Here is a 16,933-nt window from a genome sequence, read left to right on the forward strand (position 1 = left end):
TGGGGATGCTAAGAACAGTCAGGCTGAATGTTTTAGTTTTCAGTTAGACCAGTCATACACTCTTAATCTGTAGGGTATAAACCAAAGTTAAAATGGTAAGACTTACAGTGGTGTGTAAATTGTGTCTTTTCACGCCTTCCTTTTGATCTATGGTGGCAACTCCTCTACTCCTAAAATGCCCAGAATTTTTTTCCAAGTAGTAAAAAGTGGCTGAGATGAAAGAAAATGTTGTTACATTCTGTTCTATTGTGCTCTTTAAAATTTTATTATATTTCTATCTATTTATTTATCTATCTAAAAATATATGCATATTTATTATATTTGAAGCTAGGTAAAATGCAGTACACCTAACAGTGCCATTAATGCTACCAGCTTAAAATAATTTTAAAACCAAATACAAGTATTTTGTTATCTTTACTAATAGCCATGAGCTACTCAGTTACTTTCTCTATTCTGGTCTCTATCAGGTCATCATTACACGGAGTTTCATTTGACATTCCTTTTGACAAAGAGAAAAGCATTCCAGTATCTACTCCAAACAGAGTAATTCCTAGATCTGTGAGCAATGAAGGCCTTGCAGGAAACATCAACCGCATGTCAAAGCATTCTAGAAAAAATCTGTCCTTCAAACCAGTAAATGGAGAAGAGGAGAATCAAGATATTGAAGAGGAAAAGGACATGACACCTCTTAATGACACAAAGGCCAATCAGTCTCTTAATGCAAATCAAAGAAATGCCAATGAGAGCAGACACTACAGGTTTCCAAATGGAGCTCTGCAAAACAGGGCAGTTCTGGATGATTTTGGCAATCAGATTGAGACACCAAGCATTGAAGAGGCTTTGCAGATAATTCATGACACTGAAAAATCTCCCAGACTTCTCCAAACAGACCAAATTACAAATGGGTTTTTTCTTCACAATCGGGAAATGAGCATCTTGAATTCAAACATTAAACCAAATCAGACTACCCCAGATATAATCACAGACACTAAAGGTGCTCTGAGTCCTGTGACTGACAACACAGAAGTAGATACCGGAATACATGTCCCGTCAGAAGATATCCCAGAGACAATGGATGAGGATTCTTCTTTGAGAGATTATACTGTAAGCATGGACTCTGACATGGAAGAACCATCTAAATTTCTCCAGGATTATGACATGCGGGCTGGCAATCACAGAGATCAATTAAGTCCCTGTCCCAGCTCAGTAAGTACTAAATCACAAGCGGGCAGCAGTGCTTCTTCAAGCTCAGGGGTTAAAATGACCAGCTTTGCTGAGCAGAAATTCAGGAAGTTGAATCACACAGATAGTAAAAGCAGTGGAAGCAGTTCTCAGAAAACCACACCAGAAGGTTCTGAGCTGAACATCCCTCATATGGTTGCTTGGGCTCACATTCCTGAGGAGGCATCTGTTCCTCAAGGAAGAGACACTACACAATTATTGGCTTCTGAAATGGTACAGCTGAGGATGAAGCTAGAGGAAAAGAGGCGAGCCATTGAAGCACAAAAGAAGAAAGTTGAAGCTGCATTCACAAAGCAGCGGCAGAAAATGGGAAGAACAGCATTTCTCAACGTTGTGAAAAAGAAAGGTGATCAGGTATCACCTCTCCGAGAGGAAGCAGCAGGAGCTGAAGATGAGAAGGTATTCACTGACAGCAATCGGTCGAAAGAAAAGGAAATTCAAAAATCAGATGACCAAATTAGTAAGACTCCAGAATTAATAAAAGAAAACTCAGAAAATTCTCAGAGCAAATGGTTAAAATCTCCTGCTACTTCTGGAGATGCTGAAAAGCAATGGAATTTAGCAAGCCCCTCAGAAGAAAATCTTAATGATGGAGATCTCTTAGAATATACAAAATCTATTGAAAAACTAAACTCTTCCCTACACTTTCTACAACAAGAAATGCAACGTCTATCCCTTCAGCAGGAGATGCTGATGCAGATGAGAGAGCAACAGGCTTGGGTTATTTCTCCTCCTCAACCTTCTCCTCAGAAGCAGATTCGGGACTTCAAGTCTTCTTCAAGGCAAGGGGGCACTCCGGCTCCTGTTGCACCTTTCTCACAGGAATCTCCTCGCTCTACACATCAATCTCCACAATCTTCCAACAGGAAAAATGCTTCTTTTCACATCAAAATGCAAAGGACTCCTAGGCCAAATGAACTGAAAATAACACCTCTAAACCGTACCTTGACTGCCCCACGGTCTGTGGACAGTCTTCCCCGTTTGAGGAGGTTTTCTCCCAGTCAGGTTCCCATTCAGACTAGATCATTTGTTTGCTTTGGAGATGATGGTGAACATGTAAGTGAACCTCAGTTAAAGGGAAATCTTTTGAAAGAAGTCAAATCTACAGAAGAGGTAGCAAAAGAAGAAGGACCAAAATTGCCAAAACAGGGTGAGCAGAAGTTGGAGGAAAAGGAGATTAAGCCTATTGAATCTAATGTTTCTGAAGTATTATCTCAGCCTATCACAGAAACCGTCTGCCTCACCCCAAATGAAGATCAGCTAAGCCAACCAATTTTACCACCTCCAGCTCCCAAAACAGCTAACTTAATTGAAGTTTCCCTATCAGATTTGAAGCCACCAGAAAAAAGTGAGATATCTGTTGAGAAATATGAAGGTGAGAGTGATAGAGAACAGTTTGAAGATGATCAGAAAGTGTGCTGTGGATTCTTTTTTAAGGTAAGAGAACTAATGGAATATGTATGTCAGCTGTTAAACTTTGTTTGAATCGTTAATTGAAACATGGATGTTGCTGATGATTGAAGTCAAAGCAGATAGTACTGCAACTGTAAATGTGTAGCCTTATCTTTTGGACTTGGTTAATTTGGCATGAAAGAAGTGGTGAGATTCTACCATATTGCAGTTCTGAGCATGTCAGAGTACCCCTTTCCATTCATAGTTATGGAAGAGTGCTTGGACGTCTTGGTGAGGAAGATGCATGTGAATGTAGATTTATTTTTAACATATGGTTTGTTGATCTTAATTAAATGTGCTCACATCTCACCCTCACTTCCCCACCTCATCCCCAAATTTAACTAAAATTTTTTTAAGTACTTAACAGCCTGCCATTTTAAAAATTATTCACATTTTTGAATTGCACTTTGGAAAGCCTTTTTCCCTCTGTCAGCTACCTAAGGAAGTACAGCCTGCTGAGACTCTCTTTTGAAGTTTGTATTTGGAAACACTAATTGGAGACTTATTAAAGAGCTGTATTCAGACAGGCTTTTACCTATAATGCATATTGTAAGACAGTGGTCTAGACTTGTTTCTGTCTTAGAATACCCCAAAATTTTTTACCATGTATCTAGATTTACCTTGCTTGTCTAGAAGCATTCCCCAGTTCTAACAAAATATGTGGCTTGCTCAGAAGTTACTTTTATATGGTGCATAATTATTGGGGTTTGCGATAATTACCTTCATGTTCATACATGTAGACTCTTCCAGAGCTGAAAGAAATTTATGCTATGTGGGATCTGACTCAAAAATAAAATATCTCACTTAGCAAGTTTTCTCATATCAGTGTTGAATTTTCTTTGACTCAGGATGGAAAAATTCCATTATGAAGTTTTTAAGAGTCTTCAAAAAAGCTTCAAAAATAAACTTATTCCAAATACTGCAAGAGTACGTTAGGATACACAGTGTACAGAATTAAGTGCCAATGACTTGGCAAAATCAGTTGCTGAATTTAGAGATCTTAATATTTTTGATCCTTTTCCTTCAAAAATGGTTGCTAGGATGATCAAAAGGCAGAAAATGATATGGCAATGAAACGAGCAGCATTGTTGGAGAAGCGTTTGAGAAGGGAAAGAGAGACTTTGCTTCGAAAGCAGCAGCTGGAAGCAGAACTAGAACATAAGAAGGAAGAGACAAGGTAAAACTACATATCCTGATCCAAATGATCAGTAAGAGTGAACATAAAAATGTCTGGTTTAGTTAAAAGTGTAATCTGCATGTCAAAAAATTGCATCTTAATATCCAAGTTATTTACTGCTAGAGCCAGATGTGTGGGAGGGCCCAGCTGGCCCTGCAGGACAGCAGGTGGCATCAGTCTGTAGCTCTCAGGCTGGGAGCTGTGCTGGCCTGAGCACAGCTCCTCAGAGCACCTTCTGTGGCAGCCTGTATCCCTCAGGGTTCTCTCTGCACAAATGCACGATGTTCACTCAGTTACAGCAGTGAAGCTCATAAACCTGTGTTTGGTTTTATTAGTAGCAATATCCCAAAAAGTTAAAACTCTCTGAAAATTTAAAAAAAATTTAAAAGCAATTGTCTCTTACGGGTGTTTGAGAACATTGAAGTTCCAAAAACCTGATGCCTGTGTTGTTGTCACTGTGCCCGCTAAAATCCCTTATTTGAAAAGTTTCTAGTGCTGAATCTTTTTGGTAACATTTTAGACGCAAAACAGAAGAAGAACGTCAGAAGAAGGAGGATGAACGAGCACGGCGAGAATTTATTAAGCAGGAATATATGAGAAGGAAACAACTAAAGCTTATGGAAGACATGGATACTGTCATAAAGCCACGTTCCCTCTCAATCAAACAGAAAAAGCCACGTCCAAAATCTATTCATAGAGACCATATTGAATCACCTAAGACACCAATCAAAGGTCCACCAGGTAACAAATGTTTATGTGGAGAAAGAGTCTGTTCATGCTAAAACACCAGCTTGGGTTTTGGTCCTAACAAGCACGTGCATATCTATTGAGTGTCTTGTGCTAAATTGAAACTGCACGTGTCCAAATCTGAAAGCAAAATTTGGCATAGAAATGGAAAGATGAATGTCACTTACCTGCTATGCGTGCATGCATATATCAACAAACAAAAATTTTAGCTGTGAAAACCCAGTGGAAGGATGAATGTGTGTTGCAAGTTTTACACACACACCCATGTTTTCTTCACTAATCTCTTCTTGCACCTGTAGAGCTAAGAATGAATAAAAGTTGGGAGATAAGAGATCAATAACTAAAATGGTGACCATAAGGTAAGAATATGTAAACTCACACAATACGGATAAAATTAAAATTTGAAAGTTACTTCAATATTTCATGTTTTTTTTCTATTTTGCTTACCAACTGCATGTATAGTTAAGAACATAGCAACACTAACCATGTGGAACAACTTAGCATTCTTTTAGATACAAAAGAACTTGCAGTAATGGCTGGAAGAAGTATTGTCAATTTACAATTAGAAAAAATAACCAGATTGCTCAGTGATTCTTCTTGTTACAGCCTACTCTACCCTTGTTGTTGTGCTACATTTTCTCTGGCTGCTTCCCTCTGTCTTCAGTGGAATTTCAAGTATTTCCTTAACACCTTCCAAGAATCCATCCCAAGCTTTAAATTAAGTCTCTTAAGCTCTCTTTCAAGAGGTCTTACTAACTTTAATTGCATTCTTTGATTTGCATATTGCCAATATTCCCAAGTCCATGCTTCCCATTAGTGCTTAGCCTGAGCCCATTCCTGGTGGCTGCCAAAGGCTGGGTGTCAGCAAATGTTCACATGAAGTGCAGCACATATGCATGCAGGTATATCATGGATGGGTGTTAGTCCCACGTAGAAAAGCTCTTACTGACTTTCAGATGCTGGTGTTGGTCTGATGAACAGACTCTCCTACTTGCATAGGTGTATAAGATTTAACTTTGTTTTTATCCAGGTTCACAGCTTTATCGTGTTTTTTCAGTATCTAGTCTTTCATTGGCATCGCTGAATACAGGGGACAATGAGAGTGTGCAGTCAGGCAAGAGAACACCAAGGTAAAGCTAAAATAACCATTTCATTTAATAGAATTTCATAATCAGCTATGTAAAACTAGCATGAATTTTTTAGAGGTCATGTATATACTGTGTACTCTGAGAACAGGTATGTTTTCCTCATTTGAGACACGGATACTTTCCACTGTCAGACATTCAGGAATCAAGCCATGATCATTTGTTTTGCAAATTTTACCATGTAAACCAGTTGGGCAGGTATAAATGAGGTCAAAACAAAATGCTGTTCACACGCCCTCTTTAATTCACCTGCTTGTATCTAAGTCTCAACCTGTGGTTATTTTACTAAACCTATTTGCTATGTGCAACTAAATAGCTGCTTTTCTTTTTTCAACATACAAGTTTCTTTTTCTGTTTGGTTTTTTTTCTTTAGCAGCTGTACAGGGAATTATTGAATTCTCACAAGGACTTCAGCCTTTTCCAAACATCAGAATTTATTTTGCACTAAAAACCACCTGAAAATAACAGAAAAAAAATTTAAATTTTTCAGTACAAAGCCTGTATTATCATTCAGAGAAAAATTACTATTTCTGTGAACTACTTGATAATATTCAGACAAATACTATTTTCTTTGTATAAAAAAGAAATAGGAAAGAAAGGCAAAGTAGGAGAAGGAGGTTGATAAGGACTACTACATATTTTGATATTGCATGTCATGTCTTCGTAGCCACTGCACATTATTCACCAGCTTTGATAAACCTGCAGCTGGCTTCAGTTGACTTCTCAATTACCTTGATGTCTCAAGACCTGACTTTCTAGTTATTACATAAGAAACTTTCATAAATTATCCAATTAGCCTAATATATCTTGTTATCTCTTAAAAATTACCAGTTTTTATTGAAAGGGGGATTTCTACCAGCTATATTAGCTATTACAAGAGGCTTGATGTTGCTCATCTACACAGGCTTTGCAGGAGATGACCCCTGTGTATGTAGCTGGAGTTGTACAGTGCTGTACAATGCTCATAATGAGCAGTACAGCTTCCTCAAGCTTTGGATTTGTTTAGGGGATTGAGACTTTTAAAACATTATAAAAGCAACAGAGTTGAAAGAATTTTCTGTATCTTTCCAAACCCATATTGTCACGTTGTCCTCGCATCACCATTGTTTTTGATGATCCCACTGAGAGAATCTCAGTGATACATTTGTCACCTTCTTCATGCAGGTGTTAATCACAAAAGGTGTAGGAGATACTATAAACTGAATTTTTATCTCTTGCTGATTTTACTGAAAATGAGCATGCACACAAATTTTGATACAATACCACTTTTTTCCTTATTCTGTGCCTTTTTCTCACTTAGAAAACTTCCGTTCCAAGATGCAAATTCGACTGGCTTTTGCAGTAGCCACAATCAAAAATATTTTAAGTATCTTGTAATAATTTAAGAAAACTTGACAATCTTAATGTCATGGGGTAGCTTTACCTTTAAGGCAGCTGAGGAGAGAGGGGAAGTTGGAGGTGCTGATGGCTGATGGGAGTTTTTCCTCCTGACCAATTACCAGTCATTTCCAAGAATTGACCACGACACTTATTTAGACCTTTAAATGCAAATTTATCCACGTTTGAGTGCAGCCTGAAGAATTACAGCACCAGAAGTTATTGCTTGTGAAAACAAAAACCAGAAGGGAAATTGTTTTGCTGTCTTAAATACAGCAGTTCTCACTGCAAGTTGTTGCAGTCATAAGTGTAAATGAACTAAATTTTTACTTCATCATTCTATGAAGAGCTGGTTTGTTCACTACGTGAGATAACATTGGTTTGCCAGTACATGTTAAAAGTAACATGAATTTTCACTTAGTAATTCAATTTCACAACCAAGAACATCTATTAGGTTTCTGTCCCTCAGATGTAGCCCAAAAATTAACATATACCTCACCTAAAGACCAACTTCTTGCATCACTCAAAATGCACTAAATATTGTGCATTGAGATTTATAGTTTACAATTCAAATCATTGTGCTCTACCTTGCCTTCTTTTCATATCAGAAGGCTTCCCAGCTGAACATTGTGAATTTTTTTAATAAATTCTAAAACTAACGTTTAGGTCTGAATCTGTGGAAGGATTTTTATCTCCAAGTCGCTTTGGTAGTCGTAATGGAGAAAAAGATTGGGAAAATGCATCTACAACTTCTTCAGTCGCCTCTGCTACAGAGTACACAGGTCAGTAGCAACAATAGTCAGAAAAGTACCTGCTTATTATTGGTTCTATGCATGAAAAGTTTTCAGTTACTTTGATTTGGCTTGCTAAAACTTGATTGAGATTTCCCCTTCAAAGTAGAAAGTAATAATACAAGTTAACATTTTAAATCCAAAATAAAAATACTGACTCAATAGCATTTGTGATAACCACAATAAATTTCAGTCAGACTCAGAAGAGCACATGGGCTCACACATCATTCTGTACTTCAGTAGTGACTCTAGCAAGGTACAAAGTTTTGATATTTCAACTCAATTTAGAATAGAGTTACAAAATTCAAAAACCAAGTTGCAACAGCAAAAAATCTTCTTAGCAATGCAAAGAAAAATATTCTGTACTATTTTTTTTCCTGACAGATCCTTTGTTGTTTATGAAAAACTTCATGATCGGACTACTAATTCTTTATTATATTATGAATCAAATAATAATGGTATTTTCCTCCCTTTTTTCTAACTATACCACGTGTGATACTGCCAAGACCTTGCATCATCTCTGCTTTTGCCAACCTAATATCACTTTCTTTGTGAGAAGAGTAGCATAAAGTTAGGTATTTTCTAGAGTTTTTTTCCCCCCAAAGTTTAGACAAACTGAGATTTAATCTTAAATTTAATTGATGCTTGTACATTATTTTCCTAGTTGGTACTCATGTGTTGGATTTTTTCAAATGATCTTGACCCAAGTACACATACATTTCAGAAACTAAAATGGGAGATTCTCCTTCAACCAGATTAATCATTTTAAAGACAGAATAACTTGTCAAATGTAAGGCCAGATCTTTCATCCCTGTTTTTTTGGGTAAAACATTTCTGGAATTCCAAAGAGGACAGGCAACAGTTATTCTAAGCACTGCATATGCCTCTTTGTTATACCTCACACCCTTGAAATCACAGGTGTAGAAAAAGAAATAAAGACTTCACTCTCTCCTGGACAACTGAAATTTTGGTTAGAAAAAGCAAAATGTTGTCATAGAAATGTTGTTCATAGAAAAGGTCCTCTGAGAGAAAAAATATTTACCAAGGCTGCCAATAATAATGATTTGATAATGAAAGACATTTGTAAGTAAATTCAGTGACAGCTGAATGACAGTCTACTTGTTTGTGATATTCGTAGTCTCTAACGTTATTCTGTGTTATTCCTGGATTTGTGTTTCTATGCATGCAAAAGTTCCACACCAGAAGTGCTTCATAGCATTCAAAGTAACTCTGTTGGCTTATTGATTAATTTAGCTTATTTGTCATTCCTTTTGCACAGGACCAAAGCTCTTCAAAGAACCCAGTGCTAAATCCAATAAGTATATAATTCAGAATGCACTGGCACATTGCTGCCTGGCTGGAAAAGTAAATGAAGGTCAAAAGAAAAAGATCCTGGAGGTAAGAGCATTTTTCCCCAAAAAGCACAAACACCTATGTCAAACCAAAGTCAGGCATTATGGAGACTCTGAAGCATAAATACCAGTATTGAAAGGAAACCTCAGAGATTATGGCAGCAGTCATTGAAGGGATTGAGTAACTTCTGTGACTTGCTTCCTGTGTAGGCAGAAAGGTTCTCCAGTGCTGTAGAAACAAGAGCTGTTACTTTGTACATGCAGCACAGGAACCTGAATTCACACGTTTAATTAACAGTTATTAATGTTAAATGCTATTAATAAATTAATAGCATAATTAAGAAATAAAATTATATTAATAATTGTGTTATTAAATAGATATTAATGTTAAAATTAATGTTTTATGGGGAAACTTCAATAGCTAGGTTTTCATAATTTGCTCACAAAGTTTTTTTCCCTTAAACATCGAGATCGTCACATTGGGAACTTTAGAACTAAAGCACAGTGCCCTCATGAACAGAAAGAATTCACATACATCCCTTCTAGGTTCTTCTACAGTTTCCAAGCAGTAGGGCAAATTCAGGACTTTCTACTGCAGGAAGATGCCTTCCAGTCTTCTCTTTTATGCTGCTGTAAATCTTTCATCTCATTTGAAGATGCACAAATATTATAAGAACTCGGGGACAGTGTTTCCTGGCAAAAGGAGTAACAGAGTCTGAGCCTTGAGAATAACAGGACTGTTCCATTTAGCAACTAGGACAAATACAACAGATTAACTGATTATCAAACCTCACAGACACTTGGAATCCAGACTGAATTTCATTTCTGGAATTAACTTCACAGCAGTATTTATTGCCCTTTTCTTCTCTTTGCAACCCTTCTGTATCCATGTCTAGATGCTGCTTTCTCTGTCTTTCCAGACACTTTTTGGAAATACCAAGTCAGGAATCAGGACACACTCTTGCAGTTTAATTAACCGGGAGCAAAATGACCCTCAGAAATCCCAGAAAAAAAATAGCTGCAAAAATGTCATGCTTAACTCTATGTAGAAAACTGATTCAAAATGAAATCTAATGAATTGAAATGTTTTCTAATTACAATGCAAAATTCATATTCTGAATGTTTTTCTTTCTTTTTCTTTTAAAGGAAATGGAAAAATCTGATGCCAATAATTTCTTAATCTTATTCCGGGATTCAGGCTGCCAGTTCAGATCTCTGTATACGTACTGCCCTGATACTGAAGAAATCAATAAATTAACAGGAATAGGTCCCAAATCTATCACAAAGAAAATGATAGAGGGACTGTATAAATACAACTCTGACAGGAAGCAATTTAGCCACATACCTGCCAAAACTTTGTCTGCCAGTGTTGATGCAATTACCATTCACAGCCATTTGTGGCAAACCAAGAGACCAGTAACTCCTAAGAAACTCTTACCCACCAAGGCATAGTAGATGGGAAAAAATTTGCTTGAGACAATTATGATAAACTTGCACTTCATCTTTACTGCCTATAGGAAATAGATTTCTAGTTGCCAACAAGACTCTTAGAACTTAAAACTGGACACCGAGTTCTATTATCATGTCCAACTGGAATGTAAACACAGTGTTTAGGAGTGCAGAAGATTAACTCTTAGGTGAATAATTATGAGTGATTACGGAAGTGTTTGACTTGTGTGGAGATTTGTATGTGCTAATGCAACATATAGAGTATATTTGCTCTGTATTTTGATTAGATACACTGAAGCACTGAATGTTCCTCTTTAGTGATTCAAACTACATTTTTTACATCTGTTGCCTTATATGTTTGTATTTGTGCTTGTCTTGAAATATTTTTCTTTCACTAAAGAAAAACTTCTTAATATTCTCAATACCGTCAAACTTTGCATACTGACTTACAGTAAAGACTAAATGATAAATTGTATGTCACTGAATAACAGCTGAATGGGTCTGTTCTACAAGATCCTTACTGTGTGCTGTAACAAAATCAAGATTCATTCCCCTGTGTATTTATAATTCTTTTTCAATTAAATAGTATTGATTTGCTTATAAACTAAACAGTAAAGGAAAAACCTTTGAACTGCTTGAAGTTTCCTTCAAATGAATTATTTAACAACTCAGGGTAAAGGTGATGCAATTATTTCTGTTTCAGTAAGCTGCCATCTGAGGTAATGACTGACCATGTGCATGTTCATAACACCAGTAAAACTCACAGTAAAAAGATTTGGTAGGTCTCTGAAATGGTTTGAGCAAGTGTGCATTCATTGCTTTACACTGTTCCAGCTGGAGAGAGAGCACACGGTCAGGTCCTGCTTCTTCGGGGAAGGAACAGGAACTCATGAAACATTCAGAACTAGATCCCTGATGTTGCCTAACAGAACACTAAATATTCAGAAGAATCACAGAATTCACTAAGTCACAGATCTTTGAGAAGTCGTGTATCTAATTCCCATTGATTTTAAGATCCAGGCTACTTCCTGCCTTCAGATCTTGATTCAGTTTTCTAGGGAACAGACATCTGATAAGAATTTTCATTGTCTTCATAAATTATTTTCTTGACACTAACAGGTCATGTCTTGTGACACAGCAATTTTTAAGTACGTATGGCAAAAAAGCCTAACTGACATTTCAGTAAATCTACAACATGACCATTTGCAAAACCAAACTCTAGGCATATTTCAGTATTATTTATAAAGGGCTGCATTTTATTTCAAAACAGTGTTTGATTAATTTATAAATCACTATCCTCTTTCAGTGTTTCTCTTATAATTTGCTTTTACGATAGCACTGTTCTGAAAAAAAAAAAAAAAAAGAAAAAGAAAACAAACTTGAAGCCTCCCCTAAATCTGTGGCTATTTTGAGAACATCATAAACACATTGAGAATTTGTTGGGGGGAGGGAAATCTCATTCTCAGGAAAAGACTTGAATGATTTGTGATTCTGTTCTGTTTCAGTGTTGTGACAACTCCATTCACATAAGACAGTATTGTGCTATAATGTAGTCCATTCAGTTTCATGGGAGACAAAAATTATGTTTGTATTTCTCTCATTAAACTGCTTTGAGAGAAGCTGCCTCACTACTATGATGTGCTCATTTACTTAGAGAAAAGATGCACAGGAATGAGATGTCATTAAGCAGTTTAGAACAGTACTTTTTTAAATTATTATAAGGCCTTAGGCATCAGTGCATCTGGATTATAAACATTTTCTCAATGCTATCAGTTTACTGTAATTTATGTTCTTATATTTATGTATATTTGTTAAAACTGTAAAAAAAGAAAAAAACACTTTAAAATACATGTTTAATATGTATGTGGCTCAAAACTATTTGTGGTTAGCTGATTCCTACTGTTTGCATGTATATCACCAGGATATGTAACTCTTATATTTCAAGTGTATACATATTGTGTATATAGGATATAAATAATATTAAAAAGAGGGGAAAGAGGGTTTGCACATTCTGCCTGTTAGACACTTCCTACAGATACCATTGTAGGAGCATCTTGAATAACAATATGAAACTGTATATTATATACAGTGATTCAAGAAACCAGGAGGTTGGAATTAACTGACACACATATGGTGAATAACTTCAAAAGAAGTTTTATCATGGGAGGCTTTTTATTTCTAAAATCTGTTCTATGATTTAACTGAAGATTTGCAACACCATAAAGACACATGCATCAACCTAATCAAAGTGAGCTTAAATACATGACAGGAATTCTTTGAGTAATTTTAAATATATATGAATGTATTATGAAATTTGCATTTGTCAACAGGTTAAAGACTTGTGCAATGTCTAAAAGTAGAATGTGAATAATGCAGTTGAAAATTTCATTGCTCGCAGTATAAAGTTTTACTTAATACAGGAAAAGTAAAGCTAGAGATGCTTTTCCTTTTTAAGCCTGCAAATTTTCTAATTACAGTGGATCTTTGGTTTGGATCATGTTTAAAAAAAAGAAGAAAATTAAAAAAAAAAGCTTTCCATAAAGGCCAGTATTTATCACTGACCTTTCCAGAACACACTGGTGCTTTCATCAGGGGTATTATTATTGTTGCTACAACTGAATTGCCAAACTCTCGTCTTAGTTTTTGGAGCAAAATTTCATCTTCTAACAGTCATTATAGCTACTGATTTTTTTTATTTTTTTTTTTAATGTTAGTATGACTGTTAGTTTTTATTATTTGGCTGTTTAAAGCCAAATTCAGCTATTTAATTATGATTTATTGGGCACTGTTGAAAAATGTACAGTGTATTGTGTGCTTACTTGTCCACTTCTATGGAGCATAGCTTCCATATTTTTTCAAATGCTGTGCTGTAAAATATTGTCATTGCTACTTATGTGGTACAGTGTAGTTTTTTCCTTTCATTTAAATAAAAGCATGGCACCAAAATAATATTTTTTTTTGTTTTCTTGCTTACCTCTAAATATAAACTAAATTTATAAAATGTTCACATTAATGTTTAAATCTTGCTCTTCTCATATTTCATCAATGTGGAAATTGTAGGAAATATGCACCATTACAATTTCTTCTTCTGTTTCCCATCTTCGGTCATACTTCCATAGATAATCTCAATTTCTTATGTTATCAGAGAAAGGCTATTGAATAATTTAATAAGCTTCATATTTCATTTGTGAGGACAATAGGGTGTTACCCTGTTCTCCTCAGAAGTGAATTTCACAATTTTATGTCATCTGATACTTTTGGCCTCTGGTTAGCTTCCATTTTTCCAAAGCCACAGAAACTTACTGGTCAGGTTAAAAGGTTTGCTTCAGACTGAAAAGTTGTCAAGGTGAACTGAAGTTTTATCTTTGTCAAGGTACTGTATAAAGCACGTGCATGACTTCAAGTGAAATAATTTGTACTTGCTAGTGATGCTATCTTGAACAGAAACACTGTCAAAAAAATGAGAGGCCTCTTCCAGATTTGTAAATTAGTAATTTTCCCAGTCCAAATCATGCCTTTTTGGGAGTTTTTTGTTGTCCTGCTGGGTTGCAGAGTAAGAGCAAGGATATGCTGAAAGTGGCCATGACATCCCTGCACTGTCAGCAGGCAGACTGAGTTGCTGGGCTAACTTACACAGATAAAGGATCTCAGAATTGCAGATCTGTTTGAAGGGTAACTTCAAGAATACCTGACAGTAGGCCTTTTAATGCTGAATTGAAAGCTAGTGTGGAAGAAAATTAACAGCTTTCCCTCCTCCCCCTGAAAACTGGTTATTTTTCAGGCAGCTCAGTTACCATATAGCATCAGTACAGCATCACAAACAGGCTGACACAAGCAAGGAATTATATTGGAACACAAACACACAGTTGAATCTAGAAAAGCTATTTTTCCAGTGACGAGCCCAGCTCGAAATTTTCATCAAAAACAGCCTTTGTACAGATCTGCTTCAGAACAGACTTTGTTTTTTCTATCTTTTGGCAAATAATAACACTGTCCCTGAGAAACTTCAGCTCATGCCCTGCTTAATACGACTGTCCTATGTGCCTGACTGAATTTGTACAAAAATTCTGATTCAAAATTTGTGCTGTTGTGGGATCCAGTGTATAGAGTCATGCTTGGAACAAAAGGTTTTGGATTGATCACTGCACAAATGTGATGCAAAAAACAGCTTTGTTTCTCAAATCCAGCTGTACTGATCACATCAATGTCAGATGGGGTTTCTTTTCAACAACTTAGTAAAAAAGACACTGGGGTAAACTTTAACTATTTAGATCTCTTCAAACAGCAAATTCACATTTCTTTGCTGCCTTGCTACTAATTTAATGAGCTGAATAAGCAGCTTGAAGAATTGTGGCTATAAAATGTATCTTGACAGTCACAACCCTTTACAGCTGCTTTTACATTTTCCAGTTAAATCAATGAAAAACAACAAATGGGAAAAAAAACCATAAATACTCTTATTCCAGGTGCAGATGGCAGGGAAAAATATATTTAACATTTACATCTATGTAAGCTATTTTTTTAAAAGCAGTCCATTTTTTACCATTTAGGTAAAAATACACATGATGTGTATTTGTATATGCATACATACAAATGCACGTTTACCTTCAGACTTATTTGCTTACATACAGAATAAAAAATACATGCTTTATTTAGACAACTACAGCAATGAATCAAACATGGAAGGGAAGTTACTCCAGCTTACTTTCTTCTAGCAAGAAAGGAAAGCCGCTCTTACACTCAAAACCACTGTTGTAAGAGGCAAGGAAGCAACCTACAACACACATACATTTCAGTAGAGTCTTTGGGAGATTAAGTTCTTCTAATTAAATTCCTGAATTCAAGGATAATGCTGATGGATGATAGAACTGCTACTGATCAGAAGAGCTAATAACCATCAGGATTCAAGAAAGGGCAGAAAACAGCCCAAAGAAGTTAAGCATTCACTGAAAAAAAGTTATTTAAAACTTTCTTCAGACTCCTATTCAACATTACAAACAATTTGATGTATAAAATGCTTAGGGGTAAATAAGTATTTCATTATCCACTGGAAAATTTGTTTAAGCAAGATAGTAATTTTTTTTTGTCACATGTTTAAGTTTGCAGTTAATCGTATGCGAACTTCATGGAGCCGTACTAAGTAATATCTATATGTACTTTTATGTCACAGTTAATGGAGCTTTGCAGAAAGACTAAAAGCTAATATGGGGCTTTCCATCACAGCAGCTCTGTCTTATTATTTCCTCATCATCACTGATCTAAATATCTGCAGTACAAGACATGGCAAGGCCCCACAAGCCTGCAATTATTTAAATTACTTGAAGGCAGATTATACTTTGGCTCAGTATTTTTCTTGTTTAAGCTACCTGAAACTGGAGCTATGGTGCTGACATAAAGAATGCTATGGATTATGCAAGAATTCTGCTGAATTGTCACCTCAAAGTTCTGGAAATCCTTTCTTGAAATGAGTAAAAACTGTTTCAGAATAAAATTTTGAACAGAATTTTTTTTCAAAGTTTTTACAAGAACATGTATATATAAAATGTAAGGAGGTGAATGGCTCTGTTACAAGTACAGAAAATCGGGACTGGCCCATTTTTAGGGCCAACACACAGAATCAGCTGAATTGGAGTGGTCTCACAAGGATCGCTGAATCCAACTCCTGGCCCTGCACAGGACACCCAAAGAATCCCACCCTGTGCCTGAGGGCATTGTCCAAACGCTTCCTGAGCTCGCTCAGCGTGGAGCTGTGACCACTGCCCTGGGGAGCCTGTCCTAGTGCTCAACCACCCTCTGGATCTTTTCCTGATGTATAACCTAAACCACCCCTGATGCAGGCCCTTCCCTCGGGTCCTGCCACCGTCACTCCGGAGCAGTGTCTGCCCCTCCTCTTCCCCTCACAGGGAAGTTACAACTGCAGTGAGGTCTCCCCTCACTCTCCTCCAGCCAAGCGAACACTGACAGTGAACAGGCTGAACATCCAAGTGACCACTCCTCATGGCTTCCCCTCAAAGCCCTTCACCATCCTTGTGGCCTCCTTTGGACCCTCTCCAACAGCTCAGTGTCAGTTTTATATTGTGGCACCCAAAACTGGCCCAGCCCTGGAGGTGAGGCCGCCCCAGTGCAGAGCAGAGCGGGACCATCCCCTCCCTCGCCCGGCTGTGATGCTGTGCCTGGTGTCCCCAGGACAGGGATGTCCCT

The 16,933-nt window shown here is 36.7% G+C and overlaps 1 protein-coding gene across 4 annotated transcripts in view; it reads left to right on the top strand.

The window, feature by feature from the left end:
- Positions 1–13,681, top strand: part of CAMSAP2 (calmodulin regulated spectrin associated protein family member 2) — an 82,152-nt gene extending 68,471 nt beyond the window's left edge. For 2 of the 4 annotated variants that reach the window (XM_015636211.2, XM_015636213.3), the window contains 7 exons: positions 468–2,679; positions 3,735–3,871; positions 4,392–4,612; positions 5,649–5,748; positions 7,807–7,922; positions 9,211–9,329; positions 10,430–13,681. In XM_015636211.2, the coding sequence (XP_015491697.1) occupies positions 468–2,679; positions 3,735–3,871; positions 4,392–4,612; positions 5,649–5,748; positions 7,807–7,922; positions 9,211–9,329; positions 10,430–10,735 (3,211 nt within the window). In that variant the 3' untranslated portion in view covers positions 10,736–13,681. The remainder of the gene's footprint in view (positions 1–467; positions 2,680–3,734; positions 3,872–4,391; positions 4,613–5,648; positions 5,749–7,806; positions 7,923–9,210; positions 9,330–10,429) is intronic. The other 2 variants (XM_015636214.3, XM_015636212.1) reach the window with 1 other exon arrangement.
- The last annotated feature ends 3,252 nt before the right edge of the window (positions 13,682–16,933 follow it).

Source organism: Parus major, chromosome 8 (genome assembly GCF_001522545.3).
Source record: "Parus major isolate Abel chromosome 8, Parus_major1.1, whole genome shotgun sequence".
Taxonomy (NCBI): domain Eukaryota; kingdom Metazoa; phylum Chordata; class Aves; order Passeriformes; family Paridae; genus Parus; species Parus major.